A 24,570-nucleotide genomic window follows, 5' to 3' on the forward strand; every position below is an offset into this window, starting at 1 on the left:
ACGTTTGTGAATGTATATTGAAAGCATGCATAATGCATTAACCATTTGACATACTACCCCAAAAAAGTGTTGGAATTGAATGTAAGTGTGGTGCTAGCATTCAATTAATTATTATCCACTTAACGGCATCTTACACCCTTAAACACTCAAAACCCAACACTAATTTACTTGATCTGTTAACTGCTCACTTGAAACGTATGACCCTCCACCAATCCCAGCCAGAAGAATTGTAAAATGTGTTTGTTTAACCAGCTCTTTCCTGTTTAATGACAAACACATACAGACAGATTCTCAATGCAACCACCCTCATATACAGATTTAGTTGATGTCTCACAATTATGACGATACACTGATCCCCTTTACATATTCCCGTTGTGTGGTTTGTCCTTCCCTCTCCCCTCACACGGGCCTACAACTCACGGTGTACACACTTAATTAGACAGGTGTGGAACAAAAACAACACACACAATGACCAATAATCTCATAGTCACGGATTATCACAGAAAATCCAGCTACTTTCTACACTATTGAAATACTCCACACTAATATGACACGTGACAGACAGGTTACCCAAAGTTCACTGCATATCACAGATATGTAGACCAAAACAGTGCAGTCAGTATAGAACACATCAGGTCAAAACGGCAGAAAATGATAGGACGTGTCAAGATCGTATAGATACATAAGAGATTCAATTCACTGCGTCGCATAAAGAAACTGCTAGCATGAGTCATTGTATGGTAGAACTCAATCCCTTTAGACTTTTTTACAGTAGAGGTCTGTCTGATTTTATGTGCTGCAGAGAATGTGTGGGTGAACATTTTGTGTATTAATATGAGCAGCGACGTGAGAGGGAGATGTTGATAAGAACAAGGGACAACTAAAAAAATAAAAAAATAAAACACTTAAAGACCTCCAGTAATCGCCTTTACTGGATTTGAGCCTGGTGCCATTTTCTCTCATTTTCCATGGACATCTACTGTATCAATGACAATCTGTAGATTAACTAAATTTAGACTACCGGAAAGCTAGTCCTCGTTTACAATGATCAGAAGTGCAATTCTCACAGGGAGGTTCAAACACATCATCGGACAGGTTTCACAACAAAAAACACATTAAATAATTTATCGAACAAACAAAACAATCACGGCACCAGGATATGAAATACAGATGTGATCAACTTCAGATTTTCAAAAAGAGCTATTTTACCCAAGATCCTGACCAGCGAGCTCAGAGTTAATCACATGGGATCCTGTGGCAACACCCAGGGTGGGTGGAGTCTACCTTACACCAACATCACATTGGCTGTCAAGAGAAACAGAGAGGTTATAGAAGCAGTGGTCAGGACAGTGTTCAGTCCTCAAACCTTCCCTCCAGAATGCTTTCAAAGGTGAACGGGAGGAACTTGAAGCCCTGGCCTACGTAGAACTTATTCTGGAATTCCACCCTAGAGAGAACAAGAGAGGCAACAGTTAACATCAGGCATATTACAATAACAATCAATGCAAAGATCAATGCTGCACAGACATACTAGTACAGCACCATCAACGGTTATACAAACATCTTTTGAAAGTAAGGCTGGAGTCCCTTTAAAATAGAGTTTCTTTGAGGTGCAATATAGGTAGCCCTTAATGATTGTATCAAGCCAAAGCCAGACGGAGATGATGGCGAGATGACCCCTGCTCTTCATTCCACAACCTCCCTGTGTAACCCACTTTGTATCACACCCACGTTAGGGCCTAGGCCTGGTCCTCAGAAGCGAAACACAACCCTCTTTCCATCTCCCTGCAAACTAACGGCTGGATAACCTTTCAGTGGAGGAAGCAGACATGCTTCTCATTCCTCCCTATGTCTGGAGGTAGATGTTCATCTGGGTAGGCTGGGGCTCTAGAATATTCCACTAGAATACGCTTACAAGAGAAGGTAAAACTTAGCGGGATATGTTTGATGTAGTCAACTAGCACTACTTTCTTTAAGAACATTTAAGGCAAAGAAACAAAGAAAAAGTGATATGCTTTGTGTTTCTATGAATCTGAGATGGTAATTTCTCCCTAGACTGAAAACTGATTTACAGTGAGCTCCAATAGTATTGGGATAGTGACAAATGGTTTGATGCTTTGGCTCTGCACTCCAGCATTTTTGATTTGAAATGATACACACAAATGTCATACCCTTCACAAAACACTAACTTCCCCTGTTATTGTTATGGTGAGAGGCTAGCATGTCTTGGGGGTATGATATTTGTGCGTCTAACTTTCTCGATCATCATTATTCACAATTCATTCAGGAGTATCCATAATTATGGTAGCATCCACATTAATGTAGTGTTTAGAAACATATTATATTCTTATTTACAATAAAAGTGATTACAAAATGATATTGACCATTAATTTCTATTGGGCACAAAATAATCTGAAACCACCAAAACAAACAGCAAATGCATCCAACAAGTTTGTAGAGTCACAAGCTTGATGTAGTCATTGTATACTAGGAATATGGGTCCAAACTTTTGACTACTTTAATACACAAGTGAATTTGTCCCAATACTTTTGGTCCCCTAAAGGTGGAAGGGGGGCTATGTACAAAAAGTGCTGTAATTTCTAAAACGTTTCACCTGATATGTACGAAAATATCCTAAAATTAAAGCTGACAGTTTGCACTTTAACTACAGTCATTGTATCCTTTCAAATCCAAAGTGCTGGAGTACAGAGGCAGTATTTGATTGAAGCTAAAATGTCAGAATCTAAAATAGACCAAGAAGTGTTTAAGGGATGACTCCTCTCTCAGCTACTGGAGGAATCTCTGGCTGGATCAAATGGTTTTGGAATAGGAGCACGTACGTATGCATGGTGGCCACAGCTAGATAAACATTTACTACTGCTATACATTTGACAGACGCCTGACATTACTTTGGCAGTTCAAAATCACATTTACAACTGTGTTAGTTAGCGGCCACTAAGAAAAATAAGTTTGAAAAAAAAAAACACAAAAAAGTTTAGAAGGCCTAAGGGCCTTTCCCTAAGGGCCTTTCAGTGAGAGTGGAGCATTAGATTCCAATGTGCTGGGTAAATACAGTGATGAGGGTCTGTGTCAGTGCGGTGCGAGGGTGCTAGTGGATGATCACTTCCAGTTCAACAGGGCTGTTCCGAGACACCAGAAGTTTCTCCATGATGGCCAGCATATCACACACAATCCTCCACTGCTTTATGGGATGCAGAGAGGTTCCAGGTTCCTGGCCAGGAAAGAGCTGAAGGTGAGCGCTGGATAACCACAGCTCCCAGTAGCACCGGTCTGCTTAATACAAGTAGGACGGAGAGACACGCCCTGTTTCCATTGAGACACACACGGTTGAGGGCTCAGACGATGCCCCGAGTAACTAGAGCTAAAACGTCTGTTACCATAGTTTCACCAGCAGGGGGCGCTACAGGGCTGAGCCACACCTCCATGCCCTCTGACAGAGGAGGAAACTACTGAAGACATGCTCCTTCCTTTACAGGGTCTACAGACAATCACGGATTACAAAAATAAAACCAGCCCCGTCGCGGACTTCTTGCTTCCAAACAAACCGACGTGGCCCGCTACCAAGGACTGTGGGCTCTCCTCCTCCGTGGCCAACATGAGTAAAACATTTAAACGTGTTAACCCTAGCTTTAAACGGCATCCCTAGCTGCGTCCTCAGAGCATGCGCAGACCAGCTGGCTGGAGTGTTTACGGACATATTCAATCTCTCCCCACATGTTTCAAGATGGCCACCATTGTTCCTGTTCCCAAGAAAGCAAAGGTGACGGAACTAAATGACTATCACACCGTAGCAATTCACTTCTGTCATCATGAAGTGCTTTGAGATACAAGTCAAGGATCATATCACCTCCACCCTACCTGTCACCCTAGAACCACTCCAATTTGCTTACCGCCCCAATAGGTCCACAGACGATGCAATCGCCATCCCACTGCACAGTGCCCTATCCCATCTGGACAAGAGGAACACCTATGTAAGCATTTAACACCATAGTACCCTCCAAACTCGTCATTAAGCTCGAGACCCTGGGTCTCGACCCCGCCCTGTGCAACGGGGTCCTGGACTTCTTGACGGGCCACCCCCAGGTGGTGAAGGTAGAAAACAACATCTCCACTTCGCTGACCCTCAACACTGGGGCCCAACAAGGGTGTGTTCTCAGCCCTCTCCTGTACTCCCTGTTCAGCCACGACTGCATGGCCAGGCACACCTCCAACTCAATCATCAAGTTTGCAGACGACACAACAGTGGTAGGTTTGATAACCAACAACAACGAGACAGCCTACAGGGAGGAGGTGAAGGCCCTCGGAGTGTGGTGTCAGGAAAATAACCTCTCACTCAATGTCAGCAAAACAAAAGAGATGATCGTGGACTTCAGGAAACAGCAGAGGGAGCACCCCCATATCCACATTGACGGGACAGCAGTGGAGAAGATGGAAAGTTAAGCTCCTCGGTGTACACATCACAGACAAACTGAAATGGTCCACTTATGCCGTTGAAGAAGGAGCAACAGCGCCTCTTCAACCTCAGGAGGCTGAAAAAAATAAAATGTGGTTTGTCACCGAAAACCCTCTAACTTTTACAAGTGCACAATCGAGAGCATCCTGTCGGGCTGTATCACCGCCTGGTACGGCAACTGCACCGCCCACAACCGCAGGGCTCTCCAAAGGGTGGTGCAGTCTGCATAACGCATCACCGGGAGCAACCTACCTGCCCACCAGGACACCTACAGCACCCGATGTCACAGGAAGGCCAAAAAGATCGTCAAGGACAACAACTGTTCACCCCGCTTCCATCCAGAAGGCGAGGTCAGTACAGGTGCATCAAAGCTGGGACCAAGAGAATGAAAAACAGCTTCTATCTCGAGGCCATCAGATTGTTAAACAGACATCACTAACACAGAGAGGCAGCTGCCTACCTACAGACTTGAGATCATTGGCCACTTTAATAACTGGAGCACTAGTCACTTGAATAATGCCACTTTAAGAACGTGTACATATCTCACATTACATCTCATATGTATATACTGTATACTACACCATCTACTGCATCTTAGCCGCTCTGTCACTGATCATCCATATATTCTTATCCCATTCCTTTACTAGATTGTGTGTTTTAGGTTTTGTTGTGGAATTGTTAGATATTACCTGTTAGATACTGCTGGACTGTCGGATCTTCACTACACTCACAATAACATCTGCTGGCCTCCCGGGTGGCGCAGTGGTCTAGGGCACTGAATCGCAGTGCTAGCTGCGCCACCAGAGTCTCTGGGTTCGCGCCCAGGCTCTGTCGCAGCCGGCCGCGACCGGGAGGTCCGTGGGGCGACGCACATTTGGCATAGCGTCGTCCGGGTTAGGGAAGGTTTGGCCGGTAGGGATATCCTTGTCTCATCGCGCTCCAGCGACTCCTGTGGCGGGCCGGGCGCAGTGCGCGCTAACCGAGGGGGCCAGGTGCACGGTGTTTCCTCCGACACATTAGTGCGGCTGGCTTCCGGGTTGGAGGCGCGCTGTGTTAAGAAGCAGTGCGGCTTGGTTGGGTTGTGCTTCGGAGGACGCATGGCTTTCGACCTTCGTCTCTCCCGAGCCCGTACGGGAGTTGAGACAAGATAGTAATTACTAGCGATTGGATACCACGAAAATTGGGGAGAAAAGGGGATAAAATGTATTTTTAAAAATAAAAAAACATCTGCTAACCATGTATATATGTGATCAATAAAATGTGATTTGACCCAAGTCAATGAGGACTCCAGACTAGCAGAAGATGGAGCCCTCCACAGCTTACAGTGGCTGTTAAGAGCAGGGAAGGTTCTAGAGACCTTAGTTTGAGACGCCACAGACTGAACAAACATGTTGTCTATGTGCAAGAGAGCAGTGTGTCTCTCACCAATGCAGACGCAGTGCGTGCAGGAAGGCAGACAGGCCCTCCATGATGAGCAGGATGCAGACAGTGAGGACGGCAAAGGCCCCGAAGATGATGGACAGGACAACGAAACCCCCAAATCTCCTGGAGGACAGGCCAAGGTGCATCACCATGGTCCACAGAACCTCTGACAGCTCTGTTGGATCACAGAGGGAGAGAAGGAAATCAACTGTTTTACTGTACCCTTTCAAAGAGAAACCAAAACGGGTAGAGAGCGAGACGCAGCGAGAGAGGAGAACATGAGAGAGAGAGGGTTATGTACTCACGTGCGTGGGCCAGGCTGAGGGCCCATAGGCGTAGGTAGGAAGCTGTGTTGGAGATGCAGCCCAGACAGTATTCTATGGTGTGGATGGCCTGGTGCACAGCCACGTCCCCAAAGTTAAACTGGAGGAGGGAGAGAGAACACACATCCAGTATGAACCCCTAGGGGACAAGGACACAACAGTACAGGGACCGGGAGACCGGTCCAAATGAGGTCCGGGGCAATCTCTAACGACAGTAAAGTTCATGGCTAAACGGTACCACATTGAGGAAGACATTCACCAGATTAAAACAGCTCCAGAAACAGCAGCCTGACCCACTAGTCAGACCTCTGTAGCAGAGGTCTCCCAAGAAGCTCCTTCCCTACGACCCATGAAGCAGACAAATGAGGAGCTCTGCAGGATATGCCATGCTGGTAATGGTAGTACCATCTCATGATCGGGGCAGAAAGGAAGCACTACTAGTCTAAGGGTGCGGCCAAGTGTGCTGCTGCACGTTAGAAGAATCCCTTGAACACCCAGAGACAGCAAAAACTCAGACCACACACACAGTCAACAGCCTCAGGGGACAGAACACACACATGCAGGACAGAGATACACACGATCATACACAAGCAGGGGCATAGAGAGACTAGCAAGACATGCGCTTTGGGTAAGGGGATGGGGGGGGGGGGGGGGGTGAGTGCCTGGCTTACCACTTCCTCCTCGGGGGCCTTGAAAGCGATTGACAACAAGTTAGGTTTGTTAGTGACAGGTGACATGACACAGTGATGAGAGAAACAAGAGAAAACAATGACATTAAACATAGGAAGATGTATAATATACACAATGTGATTAGGTGTTGCAGTCGTCACAGGCACTGGATCAAAACTACTGACAAAGTTTCTTAAGGGGCTGCATAAAAACATTATGGCACTGGTATCTAGGTGATGCATAGCGATTCCTCCAAAAGCATGCATTTGTGCATGCTTAGTATTTTGTGACAACATTCTACTGTGACATTTCCAGATATATCTATAGGCCTTTGGTCTTTGGCATATTGTTGTTGTGTTTACGTCTGTGGTTGCTAGGGGAGACAGTGATGGGGAATGTAATGACCAATGGGGTTGGTGACCCACTTCTGACAGTGACAGCAGGTGGGACTGGGCTGTTTGGGTTACACCCTGCTCAGCCATTCAGGAAGGCTGGTTAGGAAAAAGCTAACTAAAGCTTTAGCCTAGTTAACGGTAGTATAGCTATTTACCATATCTAAGACCAAAGACGGTATTTCCCAATTTAACACAAATTAATGAATTAAGTTCTGTCTTTGAGGATTAACACGGTTAGCGTAATTTGGATACTTGACCAGATGACCCGAGTAGTTTATAGGCAAGAATTCTGTATAGGTGGCCTGTTAAAATGAGTTCCTCTATGTTAAAACAGAAATGCTATATTTACTGTGTTAGTTACTTAGCACCCTGCCTGCCTGAACACCTGCTAGCCAGAGGGAGGAGCTGCACAACTCTAAACACATAACACAAATGCAGTCTGGTCAGTGAACTGGAAATACACTATGCAATTAATAAATGGCTTGAAACGGATTGCATGGTGATACATGCAACCACTGCAATCCATTCAACCTTTTGTTAATGAGCCAGAGCTCACATTATCAACATGCGATGTAACACGGCTCTAAAACGTCTTGGAAATGAATACAACATATTACAATTAAAAGATTTGTTCCAGCACAGCCCCGTCCACTGAATCACGTAGAGATCGCTTCTCATCCAAGTCCATAGTTTATAGTGGCATGGACTGTAGAGACTAACATTGCTAAATAAAGTAACCTCCAATCAAATAAAATTCCTCTCCACTTCAAAGTCAACTATGATAGGAGAGGAATCTGTGTGAGGCGCTTTGAAAGCTGCTCTATAAATCTTCGGTCCTGGAAGCATAAAAGAGCAAGCTCTGTCTTAACAGCCATAACTGCTTCCTGAGAGCTACAGAAACAAACGGACAGCTCGTCTGGTTTGAGGTTCACAGGAGCCTGTTGTATCGTTTCATATGTTTATCAGAAACTCCTGAAAAGGTGAGGGAGAGAACACAGAACAATCCCACAGACTTGATTCAGTGTGACTGTTTACCGTCTAAAAATTAAACTACATTTTTGTAGGTATTACAATAATGCACATGTTGAGTAAAAAGAGCTGCTGGATTAGCTTTGTGGTCAGTTTCATTTGCTCCTGCCAGATCCCACTTCTATAATGAATACATATTCTATGCTGCTGTTAGTGAAGCAGGGAATATGAGAGCTCTGGTAAAGTAAATGGGTTGAGTTTCTATATGTGGCTGATGACTTCATTACTCAAGGTTATTCCATCTGGGCTAGGACTGGATCATATGCCCTCGCTAGAAGCCTGTGTTTCAGACATAAGGAAGTGGATGGCTGAAAACGTTCTACTTTTAAACTCGGACAAAACAGAGATGCTTGTTCTAGGTCCCAAGAAACAAAGAGATCTTCTGTTAAATCTGACAATTAATCTTGATGGTTGTAAAGTCGTCTCAAATAAAACTGTGAAGGACCTCGGCGTTACTCTGGACTCTGATCTCTCTTTTGACGAACATATCAAGACTGTTTCAAGGACAGCTTTTTTCCATCTACGTAACATTGCAAAAATCTGACATTTTCTGTCCAAAAATGATGCAGAAAAATTAATCCATGCATTTGTTACTTCTAGGTTAGACTACTGCAATGCTCTACTTTCCGGCTACACGGATAAAGCACTAAATAAACTTCAGTTAGTGCTTATTACGGCTGCTAGAATCCTGACTAGAACCAAGAAATTTGATCATATTACTCCACTGCTAACTTCCCTACACTGGCTTCCTGTTAAGGCATGGGCTGATTTCAAGGTTTTACTGTTAACCTATAAAGCGTTACATGGGCTTGCTCCTACCTATCTTTCCGAGTTGGTCCTGCCGTACATACCTACACGTACGCTACGGTCACAAGACGCAGGCCTCCTAATTGTCCCTAGAATTTCTAAGCAAACAGCTGGAGGCAGGGCTTTCTCCTATAGATCTCCATTTTTATGGAATGGTCTGCCTACCCATGTGAGAGACGCAGACTCGGTCTCAACCTTTAAGTCTTTACTGAAGACTTATCTCTTCAGTAGGTCATATGATTGAGTGTAGTCTGGCCCAGGAGTGTGAAGGTGAACGGAAAGGCTCTGGAGCAACGAACCGCCCTTGCTGTCTCTGCCTGGCCGGTTCCCCTCTCTCCACTGGGATTCTCTGCCTCTAACCCTATTACAGGGGCTGAGTCACTGACTTACTGGTGCTCTTTCATGCCGTCCCTAGGGGGGGTGCGTCACTTGAGTGGGTTGAGTTACTAACGTGATCTTCCTGTCTGGGTTGGCGCCCCCCCTTGGTTTGTGCTGTGGTGGAGATCTTTGTGGGCTATACTCGGCCTTGTCTCAGGATTGTAAGTTGGTGGTTGAAGATATCCTTCTAGTGGTGCGGGGGCTGTGCTTTGGCAAAGTGGGTGGGGTTATATCCTTCCTGTTTGGCCCTGTCCGGGGGTATCATCGGATGGGGCCACAGTGTCTCCTGACCCCTTTCTCTCTCTCGGAGGACCTGAGCCCTAGGACCATGCGTCAGGACGACCGGGCATGATGACTCCTTGCTGTCCCCAGTCCACCTGGCCTTGCTGCTGTTCCAGTTTCAACTGTTCTGCCTGCGGTTATGGAACCCTGACCTGTCCACCGGACGTGCTACCTGTCCCAGACCTGCTGTTTTCAACTCTTAATGATCGGCTATGAAAAGCCAACTGACATTTATTCCTGATTATTATTTGACCATGCTGGTCATTTATGAACATTTTGAACATCTTGGCCATGTTCTGTTATAATCTCCACCCGGCACAGCCAGAAGAGGACTGGCCACCCCTCATAGCCTGGTTCCTCTCTAGGTTTCTTCCTAGGTTTTGGCCTTTCTAGGGAGTTTTTCCCAGCCACCGTGCTTCTACACCTGCATTGCTTGCTGTTTGGGGTTTTAGGCTGGGTTTCTGTACAGCACTTCGAGATATTAGCTGATGTACGAAGGGCTATATAAAATAAACTTGATTTGATTTGATATTGCCTACAGCAGTATCTAATGGAGTCCGCTATTGGGCCAACATTATAATAGACTACTCTGGTCAAATACTTCATATATGCTAGGCCAACAGAGTGGAGGCTAGGGGTACCCTGGTTTCTCACCTCATGCTCGTCGTTCTCCGAGTGCTGGGAGAGTTGGTCATGCTGGATGATCTCAGCCTGGTCCTCCGTTGGGCCGTTTCCCACCCGGATCCCTCCAAAGTTCTGGGTGCCCTGGAGGAACAGACAAGAGGGCGACAGGGGTTACTGCTGGGGTCACAAAACGCTACACTCCAGATCCCAATGGAACTCAATGGAACAAATGTGTGTGGGAGGGCAGATGTTAGTACAGTACCAAGTTCTTCTTCCAGAGGTACTGTCGCCGCATAACCAGGGTTTTCACTATCAACATACAGGGAACACACGCCAGGGCTATCAACACCAGCAGCGTCTGAATAACCATCTGTGGAGGGGAAGGACGAGAGAACGAGGGATGTTAGATGCGTATGGAGCGTCACACATTATCCCTCCATAAAATGGCTCGCTCAATTAAAAAAAGGGCAGATTGACAGATGAAAGGATGGATGGAATGATCACCTGTCCTCTGTAGAGGGGTTGGTTGGTGGGGTCGCTATAGTTGAACAGGAACATGTTGATGAAGGCGATGAGAAGACTTGGAGCATTTCTGGAGGTGTGAGCGTCGTAGGCCAACCACTTATAGAAGACCAGGATGACCAGGTACCCAAACAAACTGGCCATGAACACAATCTCTGGGATGAAGCCCAGGTAGATATTCAGGGGTTTCTTGAAATACCTTCAGAAAAGAACAAGACACGTTGACCATCGGATAAAATAGTCATGTACAGACAGGAAACAAACTGTCATGTTTCCTTAAAGTTAGTCTGGGATAATTAAAAAAGTGCCGCACCATTTGTTTTGGTAGACAGCAGAGGGATAAGGCTGGGGAAATATAAACCCTTTCAAATTCATAGACAGTGCTCTATATACAAGGACTGTAGCCTCTAAGCGTGACTCACAGGTGGTTGAAGAGACTGAGAGACACTCCAAACAGCATGTGGATGACCCCCAGGATCACTGACATCTTCATCTTGAAGGAGTTGAGGAAGGTCAGCTTGTTGGTGGCGATGTTCCAGATCTGAACACAATCAAACAGTTATAAGACAATGAAATCAGGATGATATAAATGTAACATATTACATTTAATATCACCTTTTTTTTTTAGCTCACTATCCATCTTTATTGTAAAGGGATTTCAGCATGTTCTCACAGAGACTGAGTACTCACTGGGTCAATGCCAATGGGGTAAGGTCCATTGAAGACTCCTCGTACTGCAGGGTCCAACTGTAAAACCTTGTTTTCATCAAGTGTCTGAAACCTGAGGAGAACATCAAACATGAATCATCACTTCACAGAGGGCACTGCCAACAAGGTACAGGAGGTATGAGACCGACAGAGAGGGATACTTACGACCAGGTGAGGTTGTTAACGCGGAGGTCGAACATGGGCCTGACGCTCCAACCAGAGCCAAACAGGTTGAGTGACTTGGAGAAGCAGTCGTTGTAGATGATGCCGGTGTAGATCGAGAAGATGCCCATCAGTAGGATGATGTAGCGCCCAGCAAACACCATGCTGAACATCTACACACAGACAGGAAGTGACACTGTTTGAATCTAACACCATGTTGAACATCTACACCCGCAGACAGGAAGTGACACATTACACTGTTAGAATCAAACTATGGTCACGTTCTGTTGCAAAACACTGTAGAACGTTGCAGACAGAAAAAACATGAATAGAGCCGAAGTGATTCCTTAATCTACACGTCAGAGGCATGTTTGTTCTACATAGAATATTTTTTATCTGAATGCTCCAAAATATTCCGTCCTGCTGAACGCGCACCACGTCGAACATCCACACAGACCAGAAGTGATACTTTACACTGTTAGAATCTGGTCTCAGTTACATTTTGTTTTAGCCATAGAAGGATTTGGTTATTTATTCACACTCAAAAAACATCAACTGGCCATCATGATGCACCTACAGTGTTAGGGCCATAGAATCTGTCTAAAGCAGAGAGGTAACCAAGCCCTGTTAAGTTCCCAGTAATGGAGCTAGAGGCTGGATAAGGGGTGAGGGATGGAGCTGATTGGCTGATGGCAGGGGTAGTGTTGTCCATACCTCGTTGTCGTTCTTCTGGGCGACCAGGCGGCTCTCTCTCAGGACCAGGTAGAGGGCAGCGCAGGTCATGAGCACCCCGTGGCCCAGGTCCCCAAACATGACAGCGAATAGGAAGGGGAAGGTGATGATGGTGTATGGGGCTGGGGACAGGGAGGGAGGGAATCATGAGCGTACACATTGTGGAATGGGAGAGTGAACCAACCCAAGCTCACACGTACCAGTGATACACAATACAGCATGATCGACAGTGATGGGGTGATAATGGGGGAAATAGACTTGGCACCGGGGGTGAACATTTATCACCTGCTTTGGCACAGTGATCTAGCCAGCTGGATACATAGACATGATGTGAGCTATGAGATCCCTACAAAATAAAAGTCTGCTGCCTAGTGAGGTACATGAAACAACAATGCCTATTATTTGAACAATAGGTAGTTGAATGATAAAAGGGGAATAAAGGATGGCGAGAGAGAGAGGAGGTTGATCGTGTCAGATGTGGTTACCTGGGTTCATCTCGCGGTAGTTGCCGATACCGTAGGCGTCTACGATGTTCTGGAAGCCCGAGGTGAACTTGTTGGTCTTGTTGAAGGTGGGCGGGGTCTGCTTGGTCTGCATCCTGTTGAGGATGGAGGGGACGGTGGAACCACTCTTCTCCTGGAGAACAAGACAGAAAGACGGTCAGAGAAACACGCTCAGAGAATGGTCAGGAGGACACAACAATACCACTCTGTTAACCTCTACAGGGAGTTGGGGTATTCAGCCCTACAAGGCATTGAGAACAGCAGGAGTTGCCCTGCTAGCTCAATCTCCCATGAATGTGTCTAACAAAGGGATGTTGCATTGTTCCAGCCAGAGTCTGACTGTCAGCTGGCCTGGGATCTCCTCAGGACTCAGGAATGAGAGGAATCCTCCTGCTTTCCCCATTAGTCTGTAGACTGGGCACTGGGACCTTCCATACCTCCATCACTCAAAGATCTGCAACAACATCTTCAATAAATCAGATGAATATGACAGACTCATTTCCACAGCTGATTTGGAGATGAATCTATCATACTACATGTATCATCTGATCTCCCACGCCTGCTGTGTGTGAAGGACAACAGTTTGTCCAAGGGATGGTTTGATGGCTGAGATAGAAGTAGAATCATTGTGTGTATTGAGGGCAGTATGTCCCTGTGTTTCTCAACGAGACATGTGGGGTAAAAATAGCCTGGTGGGATAAATGCAGCATGGAGACTGAATGCTGTGCGTGACAGGGTTAAGCACTTACTGGCATGAACAGGACAACAGAACAGGACTACAGAAGAGGACAGGACTACAGAAGAGGACAGGACTACAGAAGAGGACAGGACTACAGAAGAGGACAGGACTACAGAAGAGGACAGCATGACGTCCTGATACCGCTGGAATCTAGCCTCATGATAGGTGTAAAATCCTAACATACCCAGCACTCACGCAGTGCCTCTCCACGTCCTGTTAGCACTGTCTCTCAGTCTGGATCTGTTACGACTTAACGGCCTAGCAGAGTCCAGGTATAATGGCCTCAAAGCTGGGTTAACTGGTGACTATGAGGCTCGCTGGTTCGTAATGTCTTAATGCTACGGTGTCCTCCATAAATGAACTTGACCTAAACAGTATGATAGAAATGTCCCATTAAATAGATATGGGATATGAACCCAGTCCCACTATTTTCGACCAGAGCCCTATGGACTCTAAAAGGTAATAGGGTGCTATTTGGGACGCAACTTAAAACTTCCTGTACCTCCCCCACGCCTCTAGTCGAGACGGGTGTCCACTCGACTCACCGTGCCTCTCCGCAGGGCGAACTGGATTGAGTCCATGTCTGACACGGGGCACCACACCTCGGCGATCAGACACTTCTGGGTGACATCGATGTTGCACAGGTTCAGGGTGTGGTAGACGGCCTTCATCTTCCTCACCTTGATGAACCACACCCTGACGGTCTTGGCTGCAGCCTGCAGGACCCGCTGTCTGTGGTCCTCCGTCTGGTTCAGCACCTGCAGCGGAGAAGGAGATCAGGGTTTGAGATATGGAGACAAGATGCGACTAGGATGCTACTGCAGTTGAAACCTTGCGTGGCTGGGTACAGAACATATCCAGCTGTGTAACTAGCTCAGGTGCTCTGTACTAGACAGTCTACCGGCTGTTCATGTGTCTGACAACGTTTGCAGGCAGTTCTCAAATAACACATTCGCACTCAGCATTTAAACAAACAAAGGTATGCGCCTAACTAAACCGACCTCAAATGGAAAACAGATGCAGGCCTAGATGTAGGCCAGGGTCGGAGACTGTGGAATCAGGACAATCCTCTAGTAGTTTCCACTCAACGCTAGAATTGTGTGGGGCGTGGCATTGGTCTGCATAGTGTGCCTTCCCTACATGTCCAGAACAGCAAGTGCTGTTGCAATGAATCATGTTCCGCTTCTTATTTGTGGAGGTGGTTCACATTAATAGAAGGCTTTGCTGGACAGTGTGCACTATGTGATCAAGTTTGATAAGGGGTTATATCAGACCCAGCATAGCAGGGTTTCCCGTAAGAGCCGGCGGAGGCGTTCTCAGGTATGCAGCACTGATTCATATCAAGTGAATGTCTTATGATCAGCGGATTGCTAACATGCCGCTACCCTACACCCACTCTCGCCCACGTTGTTGAGACCCTCTCACGCCCACAAACACACACTGTTCACTCCCAAACTAGCGGGCCGGGCATTTCCCCTCCACCCTCGCCCTTCTCTCCTGTCGACGACTATCCCGCCCCCGTAGCGACGGGCATAACAGTGGACCTTCAAACAGCGAGGCAAGCATTCCCAGGCACTTACTGGCAATGAGAGGATGTTAACATTTCTGGCAGACAGGGGGCCTGCCAAACATAATGCAGAGTCGCTCACGCTCTGTCCACACTGGGGGCTGTAACTGATCCTGAACCACAGAGATTCTCAACACACACCACTGAAACACACACACACACACACCACTGAAACACACACACACACCACTGAAACACACACCACTGGGTGTCTGTCTATCAGAGAGAAGTGCATTGTGAGTGACTCAATTTTTTTTTAAACGTCAAGCTAAGCCCATTCCTGAGAATGTGAGTAGTAAATGTGGTCACTATGTGAGTGGAGTGGGTGGCTAATTGGCTGAACTCAGTGTAAACCACCCTGATGATCAGCTGGTTTCCTATATGCGAGGCGAGTGAGGGTTCCTCCTAGCCAAACAAGGAAAGGGAGCCTCCTGTCCATCCAAGTGCAAACCGTCTGCACCACCAGACTACGTAGGGCTTTGGAGCAGAACACAACAACAGAACTGGGTATTCCCAGAGGGAGTATTGGGTTTCTCTTAGTATAGGGATGGTGTTGCACCATACGCTGCTGCTGTTCCATGGAAGGCTAAACTGAAGTTCTGTCTGTGTGGGCTGGACTTCTAAAGACCACAGCTCACATGTTGCTCAACAGCTGCAAAAAACAGAAAACACTGAGACAGGCATTGTTCCTGGGTCACCAGACACAGTTGGCACAAGGAGACAGGGTGTTAGACACTGGATTATAATACCAAAGTGGTGTGTTTGTGTTGGGATTGTCCTTCACTCCTAGTCCCGTGACTGTTTTTGCCCCGTTTGAGAGCAGTGAGTCACTGTGCCAGGTTTAGAGGTGCTCTCCCAAAGCCAGGCCAGAGGCAGATCCAGTTCAGCCGACTCATGGGCCTGGCACGGCACGAGTGACAACCGTTTCTGACCTCTCCCTGTAACTTTTTCACACCCAGCTCCACCCAGCCCATTGATGCACTACCGCCAAAGAGGTTGAGTGAGTCAGACACTGAAGCCAGAACATCTTGAGATATGAACACTGCAAACAGACAGAAGTTAACTCAATTTGAAGGCCTCCCTAATGTGATCAACAAATATCTCCTCTGTGGTTTTGTGTGATAGATAAAATATCTATTACTGCAACACTGCTGGGGGAACTAATCTAGTATCAGTCTTTCCCTCCACTTCATCATAATTTGGCTGAGGGCTTGATGGCTCAGTACAGAGGAAATGGCAGAAAGAGGAACTGAAACTTCCGCAGACATTGAAGCAGCAAGACGCAGAGCAAGAATCCTGACTACGCAAAAGACTAACATTAGCAGAAAGTTAAATAAAGGTCTATCCAAAAATCACATCAAAAGATGACTAGTGTCATGTTGAACAATAGAAAGAAGGTTTCGTTCCTCAAACGAATGACTAAAACCGCCTTTGAATTAGCCACACACCTCATGTGGTCACCTACCACTCCCCTCCACCACAGCCTCTGGCAGCTGAGTATACAGTTACAGGGAAAACAGAACACTGATCAGAAGCCATGATAGAGCCCAGATCAAGTTCACAATGAAAACAGATGAAATATTGAAGGACTAATTCACTTGAAAATGTAAGGATCTGTTAGATTTAATTTATGTAACAAGACATTATGTAAATATCTGTTAGTTTTGGCTAGCTGACTGTGTGGACTCCCTGTCTGTGTTACAATAGGCCAGGCAGGTCGTACCATCTGCAGGTCATCGATACGGGTGGCCACCCCTGCAGCCATCTCCTTCCTCTCCTGGGGGGTCTCTGGACAGGGGTACAGTGACGCTCGGAACCTGAGAGGTGAAGGAGAGAGGGGTTGATCAACCCAGAGTGCCTGGAGCAGAACAGAAAACCAATTACAACATTCCTCTGTCTAGATTAGTTAGTGTTTCTTGAATTTCTCAACCAATCATAGCCCCTTACCCTTCACATATCTTCTTAACCCGAGTCTTCAGCTGATCTCCTTGGAAGAATATGATGAAGACAGACTTATAGACCTGGTCACCCTGTAGGGGAAACATATCAACATGAGTTAAGTGAAGAGAAGAGGAGACAAAACATTGCCTGATTATGATAGAGCAGAAATATCACTAAGAGTATGGATGAGGTAGCATGAATAAGGAGATCAATGCCACTCATATGACAATCACACAATGTCACCAAGCGGTCATGGTACAACAGTATACCACTGAATAGGTCACACAAAATCCATCCTGCACAGTTTGTGTTCCCCTAAAACCTCCAGATTATTATACTAGTATCAGTGAATAGTTACTGACCGTGGCAGGGTCCTCCAGTGAGTCTTCAATGTCTGCCTGCCTCAGGAACACGTTACCACGGCAAACCCTCCACAGCATCCTCTCAAACGTAGGGATGCGCTCCCTGCTGATCACCCCAGCAACAAACCTACAGGAGGACGATAAGGCATGGATCAGCATTTACAGTAGAACAGCTACGAAATGTATCCCTCATCTCAAAATAAGGTGTTTGATATTTGCAATGAGTTAGGTCCCTAAATGGCAGCTCAAGTTGGAGCTGATCCAAGATCAGTCCGTAATGCAATGGCATTACAGAATGAAACGTGGGCACATAAGGACAGAGGTCATTGATTTTGTTTGTTCACACTGGTGATGGGGGCACTGCTGATGAAAACATCCTCTCTGGATAGTGGTGGATATAGGAATGGTAGCTGAGGGCATGGGAGCCATGGAGGAGCATCAAACAGACATCAGATAGGAAGCCCTAGGGCCTTGGGGCACTGGATCCGTACCAAGCAATCCATTACCAAATGAGTGCTAACTTTGCCACAACCACAGTATTGAGCTATTTTAGTTAAGGTTTTCTGAGAGTGGTTTTTTCATACCATTTTCTGTTGAAATTGTCCCCGATTTGCTTACACTTTATGACATTTAATCAAATCTATTTTCTTTGTCTCTGTCTGCAAATAGATGACAAACTTTGAAGTCCCGCTCTTCTAGAATGTATGTGTCCACGTATCAATTTTGTGTTGCTGGTGTTTGCATGCTCTGTAAACTGCTTATCATCAGTCTGTGATTTGTCTATCTGCTCACTCGGTCCACTACTGAAGACAGAACCCTGATAAACAGAGCTACATCTTACTGCCAGGCAACAGGCTAGAGAGGTAGCACCTGTAGTAGTAGTAGTACTGGCCTCTTACCAACCATTAAAAGTCATTAGGAAACAATTGTCCACCGATACTGACAGAGCATGTGGGCTGTCAGCTTAGGGACTGAGTACGCAGAGAGACACAGAGCACCGCCACACACACCCCGTCAAGTGACCTTAGTGGCCCAACTAATCTGACAGCCTGAGCTTGTCCACCATTTAGGTTTCACACTGACTGACTCCAACTCCAGGAAGTAATGTAATGACAGTCTTTTCATTGACCTTTAAGTCTTGAGGAGATGGCTAATGCATCCTTAATAGAGTGGACCAAGGACTCAGACTCACCCCAGTCTGAGAGGAGGACGGGTCCCTGCTTCAGCGGGATCCATCAGGGTAGACGATTCCTCCAGCAGGTTGGGGTCCTCCATCTGCAGCGGGGTGGAGAATGACAACCATTACATTTAGACCAAGATATTTTCAGCCAATTAGACATGATAAAAAGCATTATAAATGCATCCCTGTTTTCAGGAACAACTGGCTTGCTTTGTTGGGGAACGATTTACACCCTGGGAAGGTTTGACAGTTCAGTCGGCAGGAGCATGATATTGAACACAGGCCAGGCTCTTTATAAAACATAGCAAACAGCTAGCTAGGGTTTTATATGAAGAGTAAATTATTGGCAAAAAAAGCTACACATTCAGCTGAATGATTTACCCCCATGCAACCTCATAAGCGCTTGTAAAATAGGTGATAACATTCTAAGTTCAAATAGCTTTGCTTGCAAACTCAGTGGAGTGGAGTTGATGCAGGTCAAAAGTACAGACAGTAGATAGTCTCGTCTCGGTCATATGTGAATGACTATCTGTGTATGGCGTATTACTCTGCTATGTAACCTAGGTGCATCATTAAACTTGAATAACTGGTCTGGGGTTGGGGATGTAATTACCGAACCGTTATAAATACACAAGCCGTATGCTACCATAGACTGTACATAGGATGCAGACATCTGACCCATACTAAGTTCACATAATCCTATGATTCACTATGAAGTCCGCAAGGGGCCTAGTCAATAAGGCAGGCACAGAAACGCTGTGAATAAATAGTGAACTGGTTCGTGTACAGTGGAGTTGACCTCGTCGAAGAATTGCTGAGTGCGGCGCAGGATATGCTTGAGCTCCGTCAACTCTAGGAAGTTCTTCTTCAGGGCCTCCTGGTTGGTGTTGATCTCCTTCAGCTCATTCTCCAGCTTCTCAAAAGTGGCCTATAGAGACAGACAGAGGGTGATGGGGGAGTTAGTGAGCTGGGGACATGGTGAGTTGAGCACTTTGTAACCAGAGTGGATTCTAAGAGAGAACGGAGTAAAGTTACCTCCAGGTCAATCATGTCCCTAGGGGGGGGGACCTCTGGGTTCTCTCCCGTGTCCACCATTGGAATGTTGGCTTTCTTGATCTCCTTCTCCACAAACCCTGTGAGAGAGCGAGATGACGGTCTGAGTAGGGATAACTAATAGCAGTGATACTGTTGTAAATATGCGGGAGTATAATGAGTGAAGCAATGGGTTAAACACTTGAGCTCACTCACGAAGCTTGCGGTCCATCTCCTCACATCGACGCACTTCGTTGACAAACTTGCGCTGAAACACGTTCACGTCTGGGTTCAACTGTAATGCAAACATGCAAACTATTCAAAACCTTTTGCCATCGCAGGGATAAAAATGCCTTCAATCCATTTGCCATTATCTGTCACATACAACTAGAGACAAACATTGTGTCGTAACACTAAGATGCATTCAAAGAAATTATAGCTTAGGCTACTTCTATAAAAATGCAATAACTTATCCAGGAAATCTCAGAGCGAAAACAGCATTGCTAATATCTTCTGAAAACAGTGCGGACACCAGTTAGCTATCATTTGGTCTTATGAATGAGGAGAGGTAATACAACCAAATAAAGGGTATAATAACAACATACTGGGTACAACAGCTAGTCCCTTTCAGTGTTTCCCCTAGGATTTTTTTCAGAACGTGTAGCAACATTGGTATTTGGGATGGGGAGAATGTCCTTATGCTGGGGCAGTCTGGGGGCATGCACACCCGTGAGATTTTTGGGGGAGAACGACTGAGAAATTCACTTCTGGTGACTTTTTAAAAGGACATTTTACGGCAAAATGCATTAAAGTTAAATTATGTTGACACCATCTGAAATATAATTTCCCTTTAAAAGCACTATAGCCTAACTGATGCAGCATAGCAGCTTCAAATACATTGGCTGAAACATGGCATTGCCCATCTGTATTTACCTCATTGAAAAACACCAAAGACTCAATGAGTCTAATGCTACAAATATACACCGAGTGTACAAAACATTAGGATCACCTGCTCTTTCCATGACAGACTGACCAGGTGAATGCTATGATCCCTTATTGATGCCACTTGTTAAATCCACTTCAATCAGTGTAGAGATGAAGTGGAGGAGACAGGCTAAAGTAGGGACAATTGACTATGGACTGTGTATGTGTGCAATTCAGAGGTTGAATTGGCAAGACAAAAGATTTAAGTGCCTTTGAATGGGGTATGGTAGTAAGCGCCAGCCGCACCTGTTTTAGTGTCAAGAACTGCAACGCTGCGGAGTGTTTCACGCTCAACAATTTCCCGTGTGTATCAAAAATGGGGTGCAACTCAATATTAGGAAGGTGTTCCTAATGATTTGTACACTAACTCCAGGGTTTTTTCTGGAACAAAATGGTGCTTAGGTGGTGAGTGTGGACGTGGTCAGTAGCACGATCCCCAACAGAACATTTGGCTAAAGAGACAAAAAGTTTTCCTGCAATTCTACACATTTTGCAGTGTTCTTATGCTATCTGAGTGATTCAAAAAATAAAATCAATGGTGGCCCCAATGTTTAGGTCCATTATATTTCCTACATACTACTTCAGGTGTTAGTCATCTATTTTTCAAATTAAAACATTATGCCATCCCAAAAATGTATAATAATATTTTTGGGGGAGTGTCGGCAATGATTTAGCAGCGGCGGCCTGAAACACTGCCTTAGTTTCCCCCCACACCATATGATCCCAGGAGGGATGTCATGTGTGAGCTTTCCCATGCTCAGCCTAAAGAGTCAGCTATGTGCACATGATGAAAATGTTGCAGACGCCAAGGTATGTGCTTTCACAACCATCTGACTGATTCGATGTTACTACAACAGACTACCATATTCATCTACCTTCTTCCTGAGTTTGTCCTTTGTTAACAGTCATACATTACACTGCTCTAGACCTATATAGCCTGAAGATGGATTGACAGACAGAATAGCACTCAAAATAGGAAAGGAGAGATAATAAGCATAGTCTAGCTCTAGAGCATCACAATGAGGAATGGAAGAAGAGAAGCCTGGACTCACATCACGGAATTGCACCATTCCGATCTCGCCCAATTCGCTGACGCAGCAGTAGGCAGACTCTGATTGGAGGTAGAGCTGGGCCAGGGTCATCTCCTCACTTCTGAAGAGTTCCCCCATGATGGCGTAGTGTAGTGCACCTGCTCAGCGATCAATGGGATCCTCCTGGATTTCTAGCTAGATTGAAGATTGAAAACGTCACCTGCACAGTAAACAGGAGAAGCTGAGTCCCACCAGAAGGAATGAGCCTCCAATGTTTTCAAAAAGACAGCCAACTCTGAGAATACATAAGCCTACATTGCCAACGAAGTTCCCTTGTGTTGTTTCCCTTCACACTACAATGGCCTTAACTTTATGATTTGAAGTGTAATTTCAGAGAAAATGATATTAACCTGCACCCTCTTCTAATGTGTGTTGTAAGGATGACCCTAATTGTACAGCAGTAATAAACATTCTGTATTAGTGATGTGATAGTTTATACTTAAGTGAGGAGCAGGCATGTTTCAGAAAAAAAATCTAGCATCTAGCCCCCATAATCTTTGCAGGAATTCAGTTTGGCTCATTAGTCATTATTTTGTCATGAAACTGGGGAGCCACTCTTCAAGAACCATAATACATGTAAAAGTACCATCATATGTGACAGTGTGAGATGAAACAGAATGAGGGTCGTACTATCTCATCTTGTACAATCAATGACAGATTTTCGAGCCAAGCCTTTGAGTTTCTCAGTCTAGGGTGCAAACTGACTCAGGACAGACAACAGGTTCACACTTTACTCATTAAAAGTAAATTAAACACACATATTCATATGTTCCTGAAGTGCAAATGCCTCGAGTGCCATAACAGGTTTAGCTAGCTAGCTAGCTATGGATTAAACCTCATCATGTGATCTGATTTACCAGTCAAGCAGGATTACATCGTCAATATCAACACTAACTACAACGGTTGAACTAGTGGGGATACATTTAGCAAACTATATCATTAAAGTCCATGCAAGAGGATCTTTTTTGTCGAGTCACTGCTTGTTTAGCATATCTGCATGACCATTTTTTTGTCTGCATCCTTGACAGCTCGAATCAGGCAGTGAGTCTTATCTAACGTTAGTGTTTGTGTGTTTTGACAGTGGTTAACTAACGTTAGTTACATTATAAGAACAAAGCAGTTCGCTATAAAATTCGGAAGCCAGCGGTACAGTTAATTGTCAGCATATATCTACGATATGAACTGACAATTAATTGTACCACTGGCTAACTGGCTAATTTAGCTAACTAACAAACATTAATAACAAGCTAGCTAGTTAGCCAGGATGCAGGCGAAGCACTTGTTGGACCTCAAACTTTCTGGTAACGTACGCTGGCTAACGTTCAGCAAAAACAACAATGTTATATTACAGTACAAAATGACTAGCTAACGTTCTTACTCGACTGACACTAAGGTTATTTGGCTATTTGACGTCTCTTGACAGAAATCTAACTAATCTTAAATCATAGCTAGCATAGCAAGTTAAACCTAGCTACGGTAACCGGATAACGTTAGCGAGGTGAATGTTACTGAATCATCCGTAACGTTTGCTTTACTAACTACAGGGGGGAAATATATATATTGGAAACAATGCTGGTAGTGAACAACGAATACTGTCACCAAAAAATACATTTCTTACTATTGTTGTAGCTAGCTACTAGTCTTCCACTCCCGGCTCCCAGTTTTCAACGCTGTTCCACACACAGCGCTCAACGAAATATCAGCTGATCAGCCTTCATAACCAGAGGCTTGGCTAGTGCGCTTCACATGACTGACGTCACCTATGCATAATATTGATGATCATGATGATGCACACCTCAACTCATATGAAGATAACATCTAATTGTTGCCATTCACGTTAAAATAATGTGTTATCAGACGCTCTTATCCAGAGATATTTACAGGAGCAATTAGGTTTAAATGCCTTGCTCAAGGGCACAATGACAGATTTTTCACCTAGTTGGCTCGAGGATTCAAACTAGCGACCTTCGGGTACTGGCCCAACTCTGTTAACCGCTATGCTACCTACCAATTAAACTTGTCCAAGCCACAGATCTGGGTGCAGACCCGTCAACTCCAAATTCGAAGGATAAAACATACAGTGACTTCAGAAAGTATTCCTACCCCTTGAGTTATTTTCTCACTCTTTTTCTCACTCATCTACACACAAAACCCATAATGACAAAGGGAAAACATGTTTTTAGACATTTTTTCTAATTTATTGAAATTTCACACGCCTGAGCGATTACAGCATGTTTCTTTAAAAAAAATATTCAAGCTCTGTCAAATTGGTTGTTGATCATTGCTAGACAACCATTTTTAGGTCTTGCCATAGATTTTCAAGTAGATTTAAGTCAAAACTGTAACTCAACCACTAACATTCACTGACTCTTGGTAAGCAACTCCAGTGTAGATTTGTGTTTTAGGTTATTGCCCTGCTGAAAGGTGAATTCATCTCCCAGTGTCTGGTGGAAAGCAGACTGAAACAGGTTTTCCTCTAGGATTTTGCCTGTGCTTAATTCCATTCCATTTCTTTTTTATCCTGAAAAACTCCACAGTCCTTAATGATTACAAGCATACACATAACATGATGCAGCCACCACTATGCTTGAAAAATTGGAGAGTGGTACTCAGTAAGGTGTTGTATTGGATTTGCCCCAAACAT

The 24,570-nt window shown here is 45.2% G+C and overlaps 1 protein-coding gene across 7 annotated transcripts; it reads right to left on the reverse strand.

The window, feature by feature from the left end:
• Positions 1–239: 239 nt before the first annotated feature.
• On the reverse strand, positions 240–23,826 carry LOC139578589 (V-type proton ATPase 116 kDa subunit a 1-like). Of its 7 annotated transcripts, none has more exons than XM_071406451.1 (22): positions 23,545–23,826; positions 21,888–22,061; positions 20,068–20,146; positions 19,855–19,952; positions 19,619–19,747; positions 18,832–18,914; positions 17,640–17,766; positions 17,284–17,366; positions 17,060–17,153; positions 14,315–14,527; positions 13,013–13,163; positions 12,510–12,649; positions 11,799–11,968; positions 11,616–11,706; positions 11,348–11,466; positions 10,908–11,124; positions 10,666–10,773; positions 10,434–10,544; positions 6,891–6,908; positions 6,202–6,319; positions 5,900–6,071; positions 240–1,447 (listed from the first exon to the last, which is right to left on the reverse strand). In XM_071406451.1, exons 2-22 carry the CDS (start codon positions 22,002–22,004, stop codon positions 1,354–1,356), a joined length of 2,532 nt encoding a protein of 843 aa, XP_071262552.1. In that variant the 5' UTR covers positions 22,005–22,061; positions 23,545–23,826; the 3' UTR covers positions 240–1,353. The 7 variants fall into 7 exon arrangements, with proteins under 7 accessions (XP_071262552.1, XP_071262524.1, XP_071262533.1 ...); XM_071406423.1 differs by having other exon boundaries at positions 19,607–19,747; positions 23,545–23,679; XM_071406432.1 differs by having other exon boundaries at positions 19,607–19,747; positions 21,888–22,057; positions 23,545–23,652.
• Positions 23,827–24,570: the final 744 nt, after the last annotated feature.

This window comes from Salvelinus alpinus, chromosome 1 (genome assembly GCF_045679555.1).
Source record: "Salvelinus alpinus chromosome 1, SLU_Salpinus.1, whole genome shotgun sequence".
NCBI classification, from domain to species: Eukaryota; Metazoa; Chordata; class Actinopteri; order Salmoniformes; family Salmonidae; genus Salvelinus; species Salvelinus alpinus.